Source organism: Erythranthe guttata, chromosome 5, assembly GCF_056151865.1.
Source record: "Erythranthe guttata isolate IM_541 chromosome 5, IM_541, whole genome shotgun sequence".
Lineage (NCBI taxonomy): Eukaryota > Viridiplantae > Streptophyta > Magnoliopsida > Lamiales > Phrymaceae > Erythranthe > Erythranthe guttata.
The window spans coordinates 2,263,005-2,279,328 of NC_142537.1; the positions used below are offsets into that span (position 1 = coordinate 2,263,005).

The 16,324-nt window shown below is 33.3% G+C and overlaps 1 protein-coding gene and 1 long non-coding RNA gene across 5 annotated transcripts; one reads left to right on the forward strand and one right to left on the reverse strand.

Moving 5' to 3' along the window:
- The first annotated feature begins 1,179 nt into the window (after positions 1-1,179).
- Positions 1,180-2,957, forward strand: LOC105966034 (uncharacterized). Its single transcript, XM_012990576.2, has 5 exons — positions 1,180-1,524; positions 1,629-1,719; positions 1,848-1,924; positions 2,054-2,110; positions 2,416-2,957. Exons 1-5 carry the CDS (start codon positions 1,423-1,425, stop codon positions 2,593-2,595), a joined length of 507 nt encoding a protein of 168 aa, XP_012846030.2. The 5' UTR covers positions 1,180-1,422; the 3' UTR covers positions 2,596-2,957.
- Positions 2,958-10,549: 7,592 nt separating this feature from the next.
- LOC148770416 (uncharacterized) lies at positions 10,550-13,747 on the reverse strand. Of its 4 annotated transcripts, none has more exons than XR_016031352.1 (4): positions 13,360-13,747; positions 12,338-12,527; positions 11,291-11,897; positions 10,550-11,145 (listed from the first exon to the last, which is right to left on the reverse strand). It is a non-coding gene; the product is annotated as an uncharacterized LOC148770416 (long non-coding RNA). The 4 variants fall into 4 exon arrangements; XR_016031351.1 differs by lacking the exon at positions 13,360-13,747 and adding an exon at positions 13,144-13,344; XR_016031353.1 differs by lacking the exon at positions 13,360-13,747 and adding an exon at positions 13,144-13,343 and having other exon boundaries at positions 11,291-11,598.
- Positions 13,748-16,324: the final 2,577 nt, after the last annotated feature.

The window sequence follows — 16,324 nt, forward strand, 5'->3', positions numbered from 1 at the left end:
CTCGGACTTGTTTGGATGGAGGGATTTGGAGATGGATTTCAAATCCCCACCCCTCCTTTTTAGTTGATTTTGGAGCAATAGTGATGGATTTCAAATGACTCCAAAATTGGAGTCATTTCAAATCAATTCCCCAAATCAAATCCCTCCCCAAATCCCTCCATCCAAATGGACCCCAAAGGAAGAATATCCCTTTTTTTTATTTTTTAAGAGGGAAAGTGCAAAAAGTGAGAAATTTATATGGAGTGAACTGCAATTTTTTATTTTATTTTATTGGTCAAAATATTGACATTAATTGTAGGGAATCCAGACTCCACAAAGGGTAGGATTACAAACTTTTATTCGACACGTATCTCACTAACGGGTCAAAAAAACCGGTTGCTTCGATCCTACACCCGGTGAAAAACACCGGGTGGGTCTTCTGCTGCCACGTGTTCTTTTTTTTATTTTTCTAAAACCCCTAAAGGTAAACCCTAGCGGGGAATCTATTATAAAATACAAAAAAGAGACACGTGGCAGCAGAAGACCCACCCGGTGTTTTTCACCGGGTGTAGGGTCGAACAAATCAAAAAAACCCAAGCCAGTTAACAACGGGTTAAATTAAATTGGGCTCCAAGATTTCATAGGGTAAAGTTCACTTTAACCTCGTACTCTGTCTGTCCGAGAATCACTTTACCCATCGTATTCTCAATTTTATCGATTTACCTCCTTATACTTGTATAATTTTTTAATACAATCCTCTCCTTTAACTTTTGTCGATTTTGACTCTGACGTCGTTTGGTCAATTCTGTAAATTACAAAATTGCCTATAACGAGTCGTTTCGTCTTCTCCCACCACTTTCTCTTCCAAGATATTCCCAAATTGAAGTCCTAGCTTAGAAAAGTCAAGACCCAAAAATTGATCGATTCCATCCAGTGCAAAGAAAAAAAAAATATGAATGTGTGAAACTTTCTTTTTTCTAAACTCGAGAGTCAAAATTGAAAAAGTCAATATTTTGACTCTTGACCAAATCAAAAAAAGTTGACGGAGAAGGCTGTGTTGGGAAATTGTACAAGTACAAGAGATAAATTGATGAAATTGAGAGTACGAGAGCGTAAAGTGATTTTGGGGCAGAAGTACGACGGGTAAAGTGGACTTTACCCTAGTTAAAATTAATTTCAAATAAAATTAGAAAAAATGTCGTTAATTTAAAAATATCTGAGTCGAAGCAATTGCTAATTGCTAGAAGATTCCAGATGGCGAAAATATCTTCTTCCCCAGATATTTTTGAGCTTCTGCAACTGTTCTTCATCAATGGGACCCACATACAACCGCCTCACCCCAATTCGTAATTATCCCTTTTTAGCATACTCTATAAATAAAATTCTTCCTCTATTTCCTAAATCTACCTTTCGATTTTGCGTTCGTAAAAAACAAATTTAGAAATGGAGTTCTTTAGTGGGCAGCCTTTTTATTACAGTGTTCTTGGTGTTGATAGAGACGCTTCCGACGAACAAATTCGACGCGCTTATCGTAAACTTGCCATGGTATGTTTTTATTTATTTATTTATTTTTAATGGGCTATTAATTTTTTTTAAATAGGTTTTAGTAATGTTAATTAATTGACTGAGGGTTCTTGATTTTGATTCAGCAATGGCATCCAGATAAGTGGTGTAGGAGAAACCCTAGTTTTATTGGTGAGGCCAAACATAAATTTCAGCAAATTCAAGAAGCATATTCAGGTATTTATATGTTACATTATTACAGTTTCATTTTTTTTTTTTTAAGTATTATTACAGTTTATTTTGTCTTTTTTTATTCAATTGTTTGGAATTAATGTTTAGTTAAATATTTGGATGAAATGAAACAGTGCTTTCGGATAGTAGGAAGAAGATGATGTATGATGCAGGGTTGTATGATCACGATGATGACGTGGACGGTGTCGAGGTGCGTATATTATATATATGTGTGTGTGTGTGTGTTTTGGGTGTTGCTGCGGTTTGTGTTGTCGTTATGTATAGGTTTTGATTTTATTTCTAACGATTGTCCGAAATTTTGTGTTTACTTTCGTAATAGGGATTTGGCGATTTTCTTGAAGAAATGGTGTCTCTTATGAATGATGCTAGGAAAGAGGTGAGTTTTATTGTTTGTTTGTTTGTTTATCTGTTTCTAGTGCATATTGGATTGTCGTTTATGAACTATGTTTGATTCTTTTTAATGTATTTTGTTTGATGGGACATTTTTCGTGATTATGTGGGATTTTTCTTGACTTGCTTTGCATTTAATTGAGTTTAAAAAAAGAGTATCGAATGACCGATTTTGTGGTTGAATTGGAATGAATTAAATGTGACAACTGCACTATATCGATATTTATGAAATTCGGTTACCGAACTTGGACTTAATTCTTCGTAAATGGATGGGAAAAAAAAAAAAAACAGGAAAGGAACTACAGCAGTGAGGAAATACAGGGCATGTTCTGGGAGATGGCGCGCGATTTCGAGATTCCCGAGAGGAATAATCCTCCGCAGCAGCGCGGACCAGAGTGGTTTTGTAACCCTTTTACACTTTACGAGTCGGCTTCAACCATTCATGGGGGAGGGGAAGCGAGGTTCAGGTGAACTCTCACTTAAAACAAAATCGACCCTTGAAAAACATACGGTGCACGCACCCTCATTTTTGCAGAATTGATGAGTGAATAATTCTCTGGATCGAGACTGTGATGAAACAACGTCAATCTGATATTGCTTCGGAATTGGTTTGTTGGTGTATATATGCAAAATTCAGATTGATCTCTCTGCATAAACGTACAGTTTTTTCGGAGTTAAATGTAATCCTCCGGTACTTGTGAATTGTCAGTTTTTTTTTTTCTAGGTGGATTTGTGTTTGTTAGGCGTAGGTTTTGAAATCGAAGCAGGGTTGTGGGGTTGCTATGTACATTCTTGAATATTCAGAGGTATACAATAAATGTTGTTTCGGTTTTAATACTACCGTTTCGAGTTCAAACATGATTTTGATTCATTTTTAGGGTAGATTTGGCAAGACTCAAATCGCGGATACCTGGACTGACGCTGGAATTAGCACTCCAACGGACAAGTCAGTAGGTGTAGTAGGTGTCGAATAGTGTTTTTGGGCGGCTGTATGGTTTGGGCCCATTGGGCTATTAGCCTAATGTGTTCGTTTCTCTGGGCTCTAATATCCTTAGGTCTCGTTTGGTTGCCAAGATAAGATTAAATAATCTAATGAAATTTAGTTATATTACTGGATTTATAATCCAATAAAAAAACATGTCTAGAAGGTAAGATAAGTTTTGATAATATCTGTGGGCCGATCCGACAAGTTATTAGCTATGCTGCACGGACACTTCTAGAAGGTGAAGAGTCCCCCTATCCGACACCTGGACACTCGGATACACCTGGACACTTCTCGGACACCCGTGTCGGGCCGTGTCGTAATTTCGCTAAAAGTATGGACACCTGTGTCAGGTAGTGTCCACAATTTTTAAAAAGTTGGGATACTACTCTTAAAAAATGCGCATTTTCTTTCCTCTGTATTTCTTCTGTTTTCTTTGTGAGCCCACCCAAAACTCCAAAAGTCTAACATGCGACGGTGACCAAGAACATGAGCAACAAGGGCGGGCGGTTCTCTTATGCGATGACGACTTATACATATTTTTTACAATTAATAAATGTACTCCTATATTTTATTATTTATAAATATACCTCTATATTTTTTATATTTTCGCGTATCCCCGTGTGTCCGTATCCTAGTTTTTTGGAAATGCCGTATCACCTTGTCCGTATCTGCGTATCGCTGTGCCCACGTATCTGTGTCCGTACAGCATAGGTTATTAGAGATACCAACCGAGGCCTTATTGGGCTACTATGATTTGGGCCCTTGAACAAATTTGAATGAAATAAATATTTTAGATTATGAAATTTATGAAACAATTATTTGTGGGAAGGTCCGAAGTGGCACATAAATAAAACTAACGGTTTCTGATATGGACTGGTTTTCTAATGCTAATATTTTTCCAAGTCTTTGTCTTTACGTTATGAAGAAACAAAGGGTCAATTTGAATTGTCAATAATTGATGTTTGATTGTTTTCCAATACTTGTATGCATATATATATATATATATATATTTTCTAATACACGGTGCCATGTGATGTGACGGTGCTATTGTATATTTCATGAAATTAAGCATGCTATTCAACTTTATTTAACCAAAAAATAAAAACAAAAAAAAAAAAAAGTTAATGAAAAATGCATCTATTTGCATTGAATTTATTAAAAACAAAAAAGATGCGCGTAAGTAGGTTTTCGAGTGAGTATTTTAATTTCAGTCAACTACAAAGACGACCTCTAAACGACGACCACATACCTAATTACTTCTTCGGCACGAGAATCTTCCGAACAATATATATTGGCTTTACAATGCATCATTTTAAATGATTCCCTTAAATTTCTATAAAAAAAATTCATATAAAAAAAAATGATTCCCTTGAAACTTTATATTAATTTCGAATAAATACTTTCTCCATAGTGATGCATATATGCAACCTTTGATTAAGGCCTAGGGAAATGTCATCCACATGCCAAACATGACTTCCCCACCTTTGCTTACATCAAATCCCCCAATTCTTCCATTAAACTCAATTTTATTTTATAAAATAACTTATATATTAAATTCAAATATTACTCGAAACCACTCTTGGGCTGCCTATTTTTTTGCATACATATCTAGCAAACAAATGTATTTTTTATTTATTTTCATGAAAAAGGGTACAATTATTGGAACCTCAGACATGCATGCAATTGCACACACAAAACCCCTTAATTAAAAGAAAGTACAAAATCAATAAATTAAGGCCTAATTTATGGCCCCTTGAAAGTGGACTTTGCCTTATCGATTAAGCCAACATGAAAATTATAATTGAAGGTTCTTTTCTTTTCTTTTCACAATTTAAATTCAATCCCCCTTTGCCGGTAGTTTTTAAATTTAACAAATGATTTGCCCATTACATTTTACACTTTTAAAATAGTTCACTTCACCGACTATAATATAAAAGATCATTTATCCAGTGCACATACAACATAACCTCAATAAGTTATACATCAATAAATCAATTATCTCCCTTAAATAATAATTTATCTTGCTATAAATTAGTTTTTCAGTAATTTAATATTCAACTAAATTAATAGAATTTTACTAATCACAACGCAACTGTATTAGAAATTTCATATCAAACCCACACTTGTAAATTGCCTACAAAAAGGCTAATTTTTCCTCCAAACTTTCCTTGGCCTTTTCTAGCTACTTTCATGCACCTAACAAAACGTAATAAAATAAACCTCTTTCTTCCTTCTTTCTTCTTCTTCACCATTCTTCACTTTCAAGAAACACAATAAATCAAAATCTTGAAACACAGATCAAAATTATCTCACCATGGCCACTCTCAAATTGTTCTATTTCACTATATTTATAATCGCCACTCTTTCAATGGTAAGTTCAAGAAATCTCGACGAACTTACACCCGACCCTGATTTGCAGAACAAGTGCGGCAGTTGCCCCTGCAACAACCCTTGTGCTAACCCACCGCCATCTCCGCCGCCGCCGTCGCTACCACCGCCGCCGCCTCCCCCGGCTCCAAAGAAGCCGCCGCCAAGCAGTATTAACTGCCCGCCTCCCCCTTACGGCGGCGGCGGCGGCGGCGGTGGAGGTCAGTACCCGCCGAACCCACCTTACATATACATAAACGGGCCGCCTGGAAATCTGTACCCGGTTGACCCTTTCTATTCGGGTTCGGGCCGGAGCTTCGATTCCGCGGGTTTGATGTTGATCGGCGGTGCTCTTCTTCTCAGCTGGTTCATACCTTTCTGGTAAAACAAAAATTAATAATAATAAAATATATATTATGTAAAAATTAAGAATCCCACGAATTGGGGTTACGAGAAATCAATTTATCATTCATGTAATTACAATTTAGTTTGTTAATTGACATTAATGAAGAATAATAGTTTTTCATTTTGTAATTTACTTTTGTTAATTTAGTTTTTCTTTTTCTTCAATCAATTAATTTTGTTTTTTAAATTATATTACACTATTACAAAATAAGTAATTAATGCAGTATTAGAATTTTAAATAGACACGTAAGTTTAAAGAATCCAAAGCAAAAATTAAGAGATTATATAAGCAATCAAAGTGGACTATGAAATTTAATTTGTTTATATATATATATATATATATATATACACACTTATTTAGCAAACCCTTTGCTTAATGAAAGTTACATACTATCCACTTACACCTAATTGTGCTTAATCCCATTTGTTTCTAATTAACTAACAAATGTGGGGTCCACCATCACCATTAATTGGATTGAAGTGTGAGGTGTCCCTTAGCATGCAATAGCTTCTTTACTTCTTTAATAATCTCTCCAATTATTATTGCTATTATTTTTTAAATAATTATCTTCTATGTGCAAGAAAATATATTGTCCGAATGTATATTAGATTTCTATTGATAATAAAGGAAAGTGCAGCCAACCACGTAGATGTGTATTGAGTAAACTTACATCATCGTATAATAGTTTGCAAACCATACGAGACACGTAAATCGTATTAGGCTAAGTTGCTAGTCATGTGTGACAAGCTCGACATAGCGACCGGTGTGCAAGAAATTCAAACCTGAATCAATTGACACAAACTCAATTACTCCAACCGTTAGACTGTATATTAGATTTTTTGAGTTGTGGGTAGAAATGGATATAGAGTTGTTCTAAAGGTATTTAAATGAGTGTGTAATGGAAGGAATAAATCAAAGCTAATCTACCTTTTCACAGCTCATCTTATTGAATTATTGTGGAATAATATGTGACAGCTCCTAGTATTATTCATACTTAACTCGGAAATTTGTTGGATATTTTAATTTAATTTATTGCAATCCAACTTCAATCTAAAATTATCAATTCATTTAACTTCATACTAGAAATACACATTTCCATTTTTTTTCTTTCCCAATTCCCTATATGAGTTCGAGATGTAAAAGGAAATGAGTGACAATAAGAAGCTTCTAAACCAATTTACTTCTTTTTTTTCTGTTTTTTTCTTTTTAGTTTTTTTACTGGGCGAATTACGGTCAATCCCTGAGGTAAGACAAATTACGAAAAACCCACTCATATTTGGATAATTACAACTACACTCAACTATATATTGTCTTATGAAATCTCCTCATTTAATTAGTAAATTTGACACTATAAGAATGTACATGTAAGATAATACATAGTTGGACTCCTTGTATTTACCCACATAGAAAATATTTTTTTGTAGTTTTTTCTTAGCTTAGAGACCGATACCGTAATTTACTTTTTTTAAATATATATATAATAAGTAACCAATTTCCCATTAAAAAAGTGTGATATATTGAAAATGGCAACTGGGCAGAGTCGTGACGTAAATATTCTCGACGAAATCAATTTGGGTTTCACCAAATAAATGGGTCCCACAATTCATATAATTGAGGTGTCAAAGCCTATATGTGAAAGAATATGGTTTCATTGGATTTTTCCTTTAACAACTTGTTTTTTTAAATTATTCCTAATCCTAGCTACCTACTATCATGTGTATATATAGACTATTGTATTGTTAAATTATTGGCTAAATTACGGCCAACAGTAACAGGTAATATAAAATTATTGAAAAACCCTCGTGTTTGGATAAGTACAAATATATTTTAATTATAAATTTTTTTACACGTCTATCCATATGGGGTCAAATTCAACATAATTCATAGCCGTGAAATGTTCTCTAATTTGTACTCATTTTTTGTAAAAATGCAGTTTCTGATAGATATCAATCTGATATTTACAAGTCAAAAGACACATCTTATGATCTTCTTATTTCAAAATATGGAGCTCGAATGAGATAAAACGGATACAAACTGAAAAATATTCCACATAGTTTAGAAGATTCCCCTGAATTTGACACCGTAAAGATGGACGTGTAAAAAGATTCATAGTTGATGAAGGTGGTTGTAATTACCCAAATATGAGAAATTTTTTCGTAATTTAACCGTATCTCAGGGGATGTCCGTAATTTACCATAACCTATTTGTTGTGGATGGAAATTTGGCTGGCTGATTGGTTGGTGGCTTAGCTTATTTACTAACTTTTTCATTGTGGTCAAAATCAGTAGTTAGCAATATGCGTTGGAATCAATTTCAACATGCATGAATGACAATTCGGATAATAAATTTGAATAATAAAACAATAAAAATACTATATTTGGTCGACTGTAACTAATAAAATTCACTGTTTTTATGATAAAATAATTATTTTTCCAATACTAATAATTATTATTAATATACTTGCCACCGGAAAATTGACCCTCCAAAACAAAATTCTCCCAAATAAAAAGACAAAACAATAATTGCAAATTTGCAATATATGTAGAGAATTCGAGTGGTTGTATACATTAGGACCAATTCTATCACCTTATCGCCATGCCCAAACAAGCCTTTAACCGTATCTTTAATTTAATTTAATTCTGCCCTACCAACTATATAAATTAAATCAAATCTCTCTACTTAACCAAAAAAAAACAAAATTAAATAAATAAATAAAGTCGTTTACTTAGTCTTCACTCCTCTCTCTCATATCATCACACATTTCTTTCCACTTTCCCTTCACTTTCAAAACACCTCCATCACACACACACACACACACACACACACACACACCATGGCGGCCTCCACCACACTTCACCGGCGGCGGCTACTCTCGACAACACTCGTCTTCCTCTCAACAATCCTCTACTTTCCGGCCACCACCACGCCGCAGGAGTGCCCCTATCCGTGTTATCCGCCGCCCACCGGCCCCGGCGGAAACAACCCTCCGGTGACAACATCGCCGCCATTCTACATCACTCCGCCAGCTTCTTTCCACGGCCCTCCGATTTCCACCACCACCCCTCCCGCCGGATACTATCCGTTCACCCCGCCTCCACCGCCTTACTTTTACGGCCTCACGCCGCCGCCGCCGGAGCCTATCGTGCCGTGGTTCCCGTATTACTTCCGGAAGCCACCCCACGGAGATCAGTCTTCATCGACTTCTATTAGAGGATCGACTATTTTTCCAATTCTTATTATTGTTGTATATTTAATTACAATTTTCCATTAAATGTTGGCTTTTTTATTTGAATTAATTTCATGCAATGGAACAAGTATATTAGTTGATGATATTTATATTACCAGTCGAATAATTAAGGTCTTAACTGAAAGATACCTATCAATTCTAATAATAATAATAATAATAATAATAATAATAATAATTATTATTATTATTATTATTATTATTATTATTATTATTATTATTATTATTATTATTATTATTATTATTATTATTATTATTATTATTATTATTATTATTATTATTATTATTAGTACTAGTAGTAGCAGTACCATTACAAAAGAGGAGTTATAAGACTTAGGGTAAATTACATCTACACCCTTGAGGTATGCTGAAATAACTTTAAGATCTCTGTGGTACGGGTAATTACATTCACCCCTATAACCTAAAACATAGTTAGAAACTCTAATTGGATAATACATTAGATACGTTGTTCCAATAGATTTCTAACGGACTATTACTTTTAGTAAGTGGTGAAGACAACATAGAGCTCGGGGGTGACATGGTTCCCCCAACATTTCTTAAATCACCCATAGTGTTATGTTGTCTCTACCAATTCCTAAAACTAATAGTCGTTAGAAACCTATCGGAATAACGTATTTAATGTATTATCTCATTAGAGCTTCTAACTATGTTTCAGGGGTGATTGTAATTACCTATACCATGATAACCTTAAAGTTATTTCATCATAACTAAGGGGTGTGGATGTGATTTACACTAAAACTTAATATGCTAAATATATTGAAATTAAGAGGGTGTTTGGCTAAGCTTATAAGATGTTAAAATGAGCTTATAAGATGTTTTAGAGCTTATAAGCTCTTCCAAAGTGTTTGGTAAATTTTTAGAAAAAGATCTTAATTTTTTTTAAAATAAGCTGTTGGAGAGTAAATAAGATTTTTTTAAATAAGTACATCTACCCCACCTTTTTATTTAAGATCTTTTGATGAGTAAAAATAGGAAATAAGCCCATTATCCAAACACTCTAAAAAATAATCCTAAAAATAAGATGTAATAGCTTATCAGCTCTTAAAACATCTTAACAGACGTAAGAGCTTATCAGCTGTTTAAAATAAGCTTAGCCAAACACCCTCTAAATAATTGAGAGCATATCACCCTAAAAAATTCGGAAATAGATGCATAATTAATATTAAGAACTTTGTCAATATAATTAAAAATAATTTTCACAATTGATCAATAGAATTTGGGCCTTCATAGCTTGTTAAACATCAAGATATCATCACTTATCATCTCTTGCTCCGTTATTTTCCTATATTAATATGCATATATAAAGTCATAAATAAAAACGTTCATATAGTGAAAAATTGTATATATATTCAATGTATTAATTTGAAATGTTAATTTCTCTTCCAACACCCAGTCAAAAAAATTTAAAATTTGAACACCGCTCATTTCTCATTTCAACGGTTATAGATCAAAAGAGCATTTTGATTGTGAAGAGTTATTACATGAGAAAGAAATAAAGAATAAAATGTAGTTGTCAATCGTTTAAGTAAACATCTGCTACGGTGAAAGCTACATGAATTAAAAATCAGTTTCCAAGTAAAAATACAGTGTAAAAAAATGATCAAGATACCATGCCGTTAAACGTTTACCAAAGCAGCTGCTACTACGATGATAGCCCGCTCAAAAAACACAAAGAAGACGCTACATACATATCTTGTTCAACAACGAACAAAAACGTTGGTACAGGGGCAATTAAAGAAAACATTGGTGTTCTCCAAGAGAAGTTGGAGGGCTGAATCTGTTTGATGATATGACTTCATGAATGGTATACAAACAGACAACAATCAAGGAAGAGAGAGAGAGAGAGAGAGAGAGAGAGAGAGAGAGAGAGAGAGAGAGAGAGAGAGAGATGCTTCTCTGGTAGTAAGCGAGAGAATTTGTCCCGCTTCTATGACACAACCTCTCTAATGAACCAACCATGCTCTGCAGCATTCTCAAGAGCTAATCTTTGTATTGGATCTGTACAACAATTAAATGGTCAAGCAAAATTAGAATAAATTTGGGGCTTCATTCATCCATCAATGAAAGAAAAAAATTAGAGAGAAAAATAGAATATCGGTTTAGGAAAATCAATTCATTCATGAAAACAGTAAGAGGATCCTACCACAAAAATCGCAGGCAAGATCCAAAAAGCTCTAACAATGAAGATGAAGCTCCACTTCTACATCCAGGATGCTCTCGACGGGCCCAACAAAACAAACATAAACATTTAAAATCGTTCAAATAAGTTCCAAAACATAATTCTCATAGTCTTCCAATACACTCGCACCTAGTACACAAAGATCAAAAGATTTAATGTGTAAAATAGCATAAGCTAGGAAACAAAACTTAAACATGCAGTCATATAGCAAAAAGAAATTTAGAACTCACAATACCTTTGCATAAAATCGTGACCTATGTTTACTCCAAAATCTGAGAATAATACAACATAGAATCGAGAGCTTTTGTCAAAAATAATATGTCTAAAGATAAAAAAAAATATATATATGTAAAAAGGGTTTGTTGCAACAGGTGTCCCTATCCTTGTTATTCCCCGCCCACCGGCTCCGGAAAGAAACATCTGGCGACCACATAATATAGACGCCAGTCTCAACTATACCGCCGGCTTCTTTCATCGGCCCTCAAAATTTCCACCACCACCACCACACCCGCCGGATTCTAACCGTTTGCTCCTCCACTGCCTTATTTTTACGGCCTCACCCCACCGGAGCCTATAGCAAACTAACATATTAATATTACTATTATGGATACCTTTTTAAAAATTGGATCTCCTCGGAATGAATCGAATTTGAGACTTATGAATCGAACTTCGTAAGGAAAGAGGTTTTGCATAGGTCTCAAATTCGTACTCTAACTACAAGCCCGTTTTTATAAGACATGAGCAAATCTTTATATTCTTTGCAAACCCAAAAAGAAAGTGACGTTCGTGAAAAGCCGAAAAAGAAATCTGACCATGTTTAACTATATTAGTGGGTCGTGTCGACCCCGTTTTTCACCGGGTTTATGACAATCAAACCAATTGGATCATGTTGGAATTAACCAACCGAGATTTCATAAGAATTATACTCGTAATTAGCGCTTATATTCTGCTCGTACCCATAACAAGAAAACACAGACAAATCGAATAGTTAAATTTTCTATCATTTTGTACCTCTGATACGCACCAGCATTGTTGATCAAAGCATCTTTCTGCACCGAAGCCTCGATTGTGGCTCTCCACTGGTGCTGAACGTCAAGCTCAACAGCCATTGTTTTGGGTTGAACTTGGCTCGCTCGGACGACACGATTCCAACAGTATCAGTCGTCGTGTGCTCGGACAGTCATTTCATCGAACATGTAATCTACATACAAACATATACATTATTATACCTCATAAAGTCTAAGACGAGAAACAGACACTTCAAATATCACTACGTTTGGAAAGTTAAATCACTAAAAATATCACATCCATGGTTTCTTCACATCTCAATATATATATATATATATATTTTTTTTTTTTTTTTTTTTTTTTTTTTTTTTTTTACTTTGGTCTCGAATTATGCTGCTTCTAGTTAGTTTTGGTACTTTGGAATGAAAGATCAGAGAGAGAAGGTAGAAGAAAGGTCTCGAATTATGCTGCTTCTAGTTAGTTTTTGTACTTTGGAATGAAAGATTAGAGAGAGAAGGTAGAAGAAAGTTTAATCATAATAAAAAAAAAAAATATATATATATATATATATATATATATATATATATATATATATATATATATATATATATATATATATATATATATATATATATATATATATATATATATATATATATATATCTTTCACATCGGAGCGTTGATCGCTTCCGGTTTCAACGTCCTGAGAGGAAGCTTGGGATTTCTGACATCGCCGCCGCTCTCACTGAAGCACAGCGAGAAGAAACACCTAGGGCTTTGGTAATTTCGATAAACTCATTAGAGCTAACCTCGATTGCTAATCTCGTCGGAATTGATATCAGTAGATTGATTGATCTTCGTGGGCTGGTTAGGGCTAATACGAACATGGGTGTTTTGGTAATCTCGATTAGCGCTAATCAAGTTCCTTTAGTTGCTAATCTAATTGGACTTCATGTTGGTCGATGGATTAGTATTGAGCTTAATCTGAATTGAAGATTTGGATCATTTCAATTACCACTAATCACCTGATTCTTCTTGCTAATCTCATTGGCGTTGATATACGTGTTGGATTGACTGCTCCTGTAGTTCCTGGGGAAGTTCGACTAATCGTTTTCACGATTCACGCCAACCAACGTCGAATTGAGGGATGACACTAATTAGAAAGTGGAGAGGCTCTGCTGATTAAAATTGAGGATTGTGATTAAAACTGAACTGTTGATTTTTTTGGTGTTTTTATTTTCGTAAGCAAATATTAATGCAAGACAATTTTGCAGTTTTTGTTATATTTTTTAATTTTCATATGTTACTGTGTGGCCATTTCTGTGTTAGAAATGTATATATTTTACAAATATTCCATTCTTTTTTAGTCCAATGGAGAACTAAAATCCGAGATAGAGTATTAAACAAAGCGACCCAAAATTTTCCGACATTTGAACAAATATTTTCATTCCATTTTTCTGACTTTTTTTGGATATCCCTTGAAATAATAAATATATACATATATATAGGGGCATTTTTTTTCTAGGCCATTTTGGCCAACTTTTTAAAAAATTAGAACACTTTTCTAGAGTATTTCAAAAATAGAATAATGCGTCATTATAAATCATGCGTTTTAAGAAGACGACACGTGTCCAATAGATCTACGGTGCTTCAAATGCGTTATTATAAATCACGCGTTTTAAGAAGATGAAACGTGTCCAATAGATCTACGGTGCTTAAAAGGCGTCATTTCAAATGACGCGTTTTAAGATGGCACCACGTGTCTAGCTCTTTTCAGCTCTATTTTCTTTATTTAATTGGTATTTTACATCTAAAAATAATAGTAAATTTAGCTAACTTATCTTTCTTGCCAATTAGAAAGTTTGAAAATCAATTTAATTAACTTTTAAGCTCTATTTTCTCTATTTTTAATCAATTTTTCAATTGAATTTTATTTAGAATATTTTTTATATTTAATTTGTTATGAATAAATAAAAATACTAAAAGATTTAATTATTTAGAAAGCGTTTCTTTTTGCCCATTTTTTTTTATTTAATTTATTTTGGTTTGAATAACTAAAATATTAAATTATCGAAAAAGAAAAAGAAAAAGTAAAATATTAAAAAGTATAATTAAACAACATCATAAATAAATACAATAATGACATCACAAACAAACTTTTTTCAAGCCGGCTTATCGACCTCACAAGGTGGCTCAACTTATTGACACACCCTTGATATTCATACAAGTTAGAATTTTCTTTTTGTCTTTTTTTTTTTCACATGATAGTAATTCTTATAATTTAAAAATACGTACAAATAAGATAAATAGGGTAGTAAAACATCGAATAAATAAAGAAAACAAAATATCAAAATGTGGATTTGAACAAAAACTACAAACGAAAAAAATAGTAACTATAATATTAGTTAAATTATAAAATCAGTTAGTCTTTTTATAAATAATAACTATCAAATATTTATCAATAATATTATGCCGTTATGTTTTACAAGATAATTATTGTAAAATGTAATAACTATTGAAATTTGTAATTGATTTTCAAACTTTCTAATTTGCAGGAAAGATAAGTTAATTATATTTTCTATTATTTCTAGATATAAAAAAATTACATAATGAAAATAGAGATGAAAAGAGCTGGACACGTGGGGTCATCTTAAAACGCGTCATTTCACAAATGACGTCTTTTAAGCACCGTAGATCTATTGGACACATGGCGTCTTCTTAAAAGGCGTAATTTGTAATGACGCCTTATTCTATTTCTGAAATACGCCAAAAAATGTCATATTTTTCAAAAAAAATTGGCCAACATGGCCTAGAAAAAAATTTGGCCCTATATATATATACTAGGTGTGGAACACCGCGCAAGGCGCGTTGCCCATACGCCATATTACACGCATCGACCGGTTATTACGACGGGGGTGATGATGCGAATGCACAATGTGATACTGTGTAATCCCCAAAAAGCTCTAAATTTATAGTTAATGTGCTTAAAACTGAACAAAAAACGCGAATTAGAAAAAAAAATAAAAAAATTGCAAGATACTCGGTTGACAAGATTTGTAAAGTCCATAACTTTTATTAAATTGCTTTAAAAAAAATTGAACCCATTAAAAAATTAGATGAATAACAAAAAAGCCCTCTCAATAGGGCATCGCGGCCCAAATTATATGGTTATGCTTTTTTCTTGGATTATATTATACTAGTAATTGTACCCGTGCGATGCACGGGACAACAAATTACATTGTTTTGATGTTGTAAGAATATAAACAAACGTTTGATGTATCGTATGATCAAAATTCTATTATACTGGAACATTATTAAGTATACTACACACAAAAAAAAGGACATAACTTTACTGTTGAATAAGTATCGTATGAATTGAATCAGCTAATACCAGTAGATTGAAAATTTGAACCAGGAAAAAAATCATCAATTATGTCTTTCATGTTGAGCTTAAAAGTAATTAGATTTAATAACTAAGTTAACATAATCAAAACTAAACTATCGACAACATACCATCGTAAAAAGCCATCTATACATCTTGCATCGGAACTAAGCCCTTCTCCACTGCCTCATTTTAAGGCTGTTTTGCCACTGGAATTAACAATTGGATAATTAAGAAACAATAAATTAAATATCGCATACAAACAATAAGTCTTGAAGGTCGACTTCCAATAGCTTGTGGCTCCACCCATTTTTGGTTAATTTTCTCAAATCATCCATTTCAATAACATGTCCAATAACATATAAAATGAAATAATTGTTATACATAAAATTTGAAAACTTTGGTATAAATTAATGAAACACATAATTTAACAAAATGAAATTACCTATAAGCCATGATGGAAAAAAATGTAAACTAATTACCACACAGTCAATAGGATGAAGAAGAATATAAGAAACAAAATCTAAAGTCGGCTTACCAAAAGAAGAAGCCTTAGGTAGGGAAGACATAAAATTCAAATGTTGCGGACATTCTGTAAAACGATGTTA

Coding starts and splice junctions, on each gene's coding strand:
- LOC105966034 (XM_012990576.2), top strand. CDS start 1,423: ATGGAGTTCTTTAGTGGGCAGCCTTTTTATTACAGTGTTCTTGGTGTT. Junction 1,720..1,847: donor AATTCAAGAAGCATATTCAG/GTATTTATATGT, acceptor GAAATGAAACAG/TGCTTTCGGATAGTAGGAAG. Junction 1,925..2,053: donor ATGACGTGGACGGTGTCGAG/GTGCGTATATTA, acceptor CTTTCGTAATAG/GGATTTGGCGATTTTCTTGA.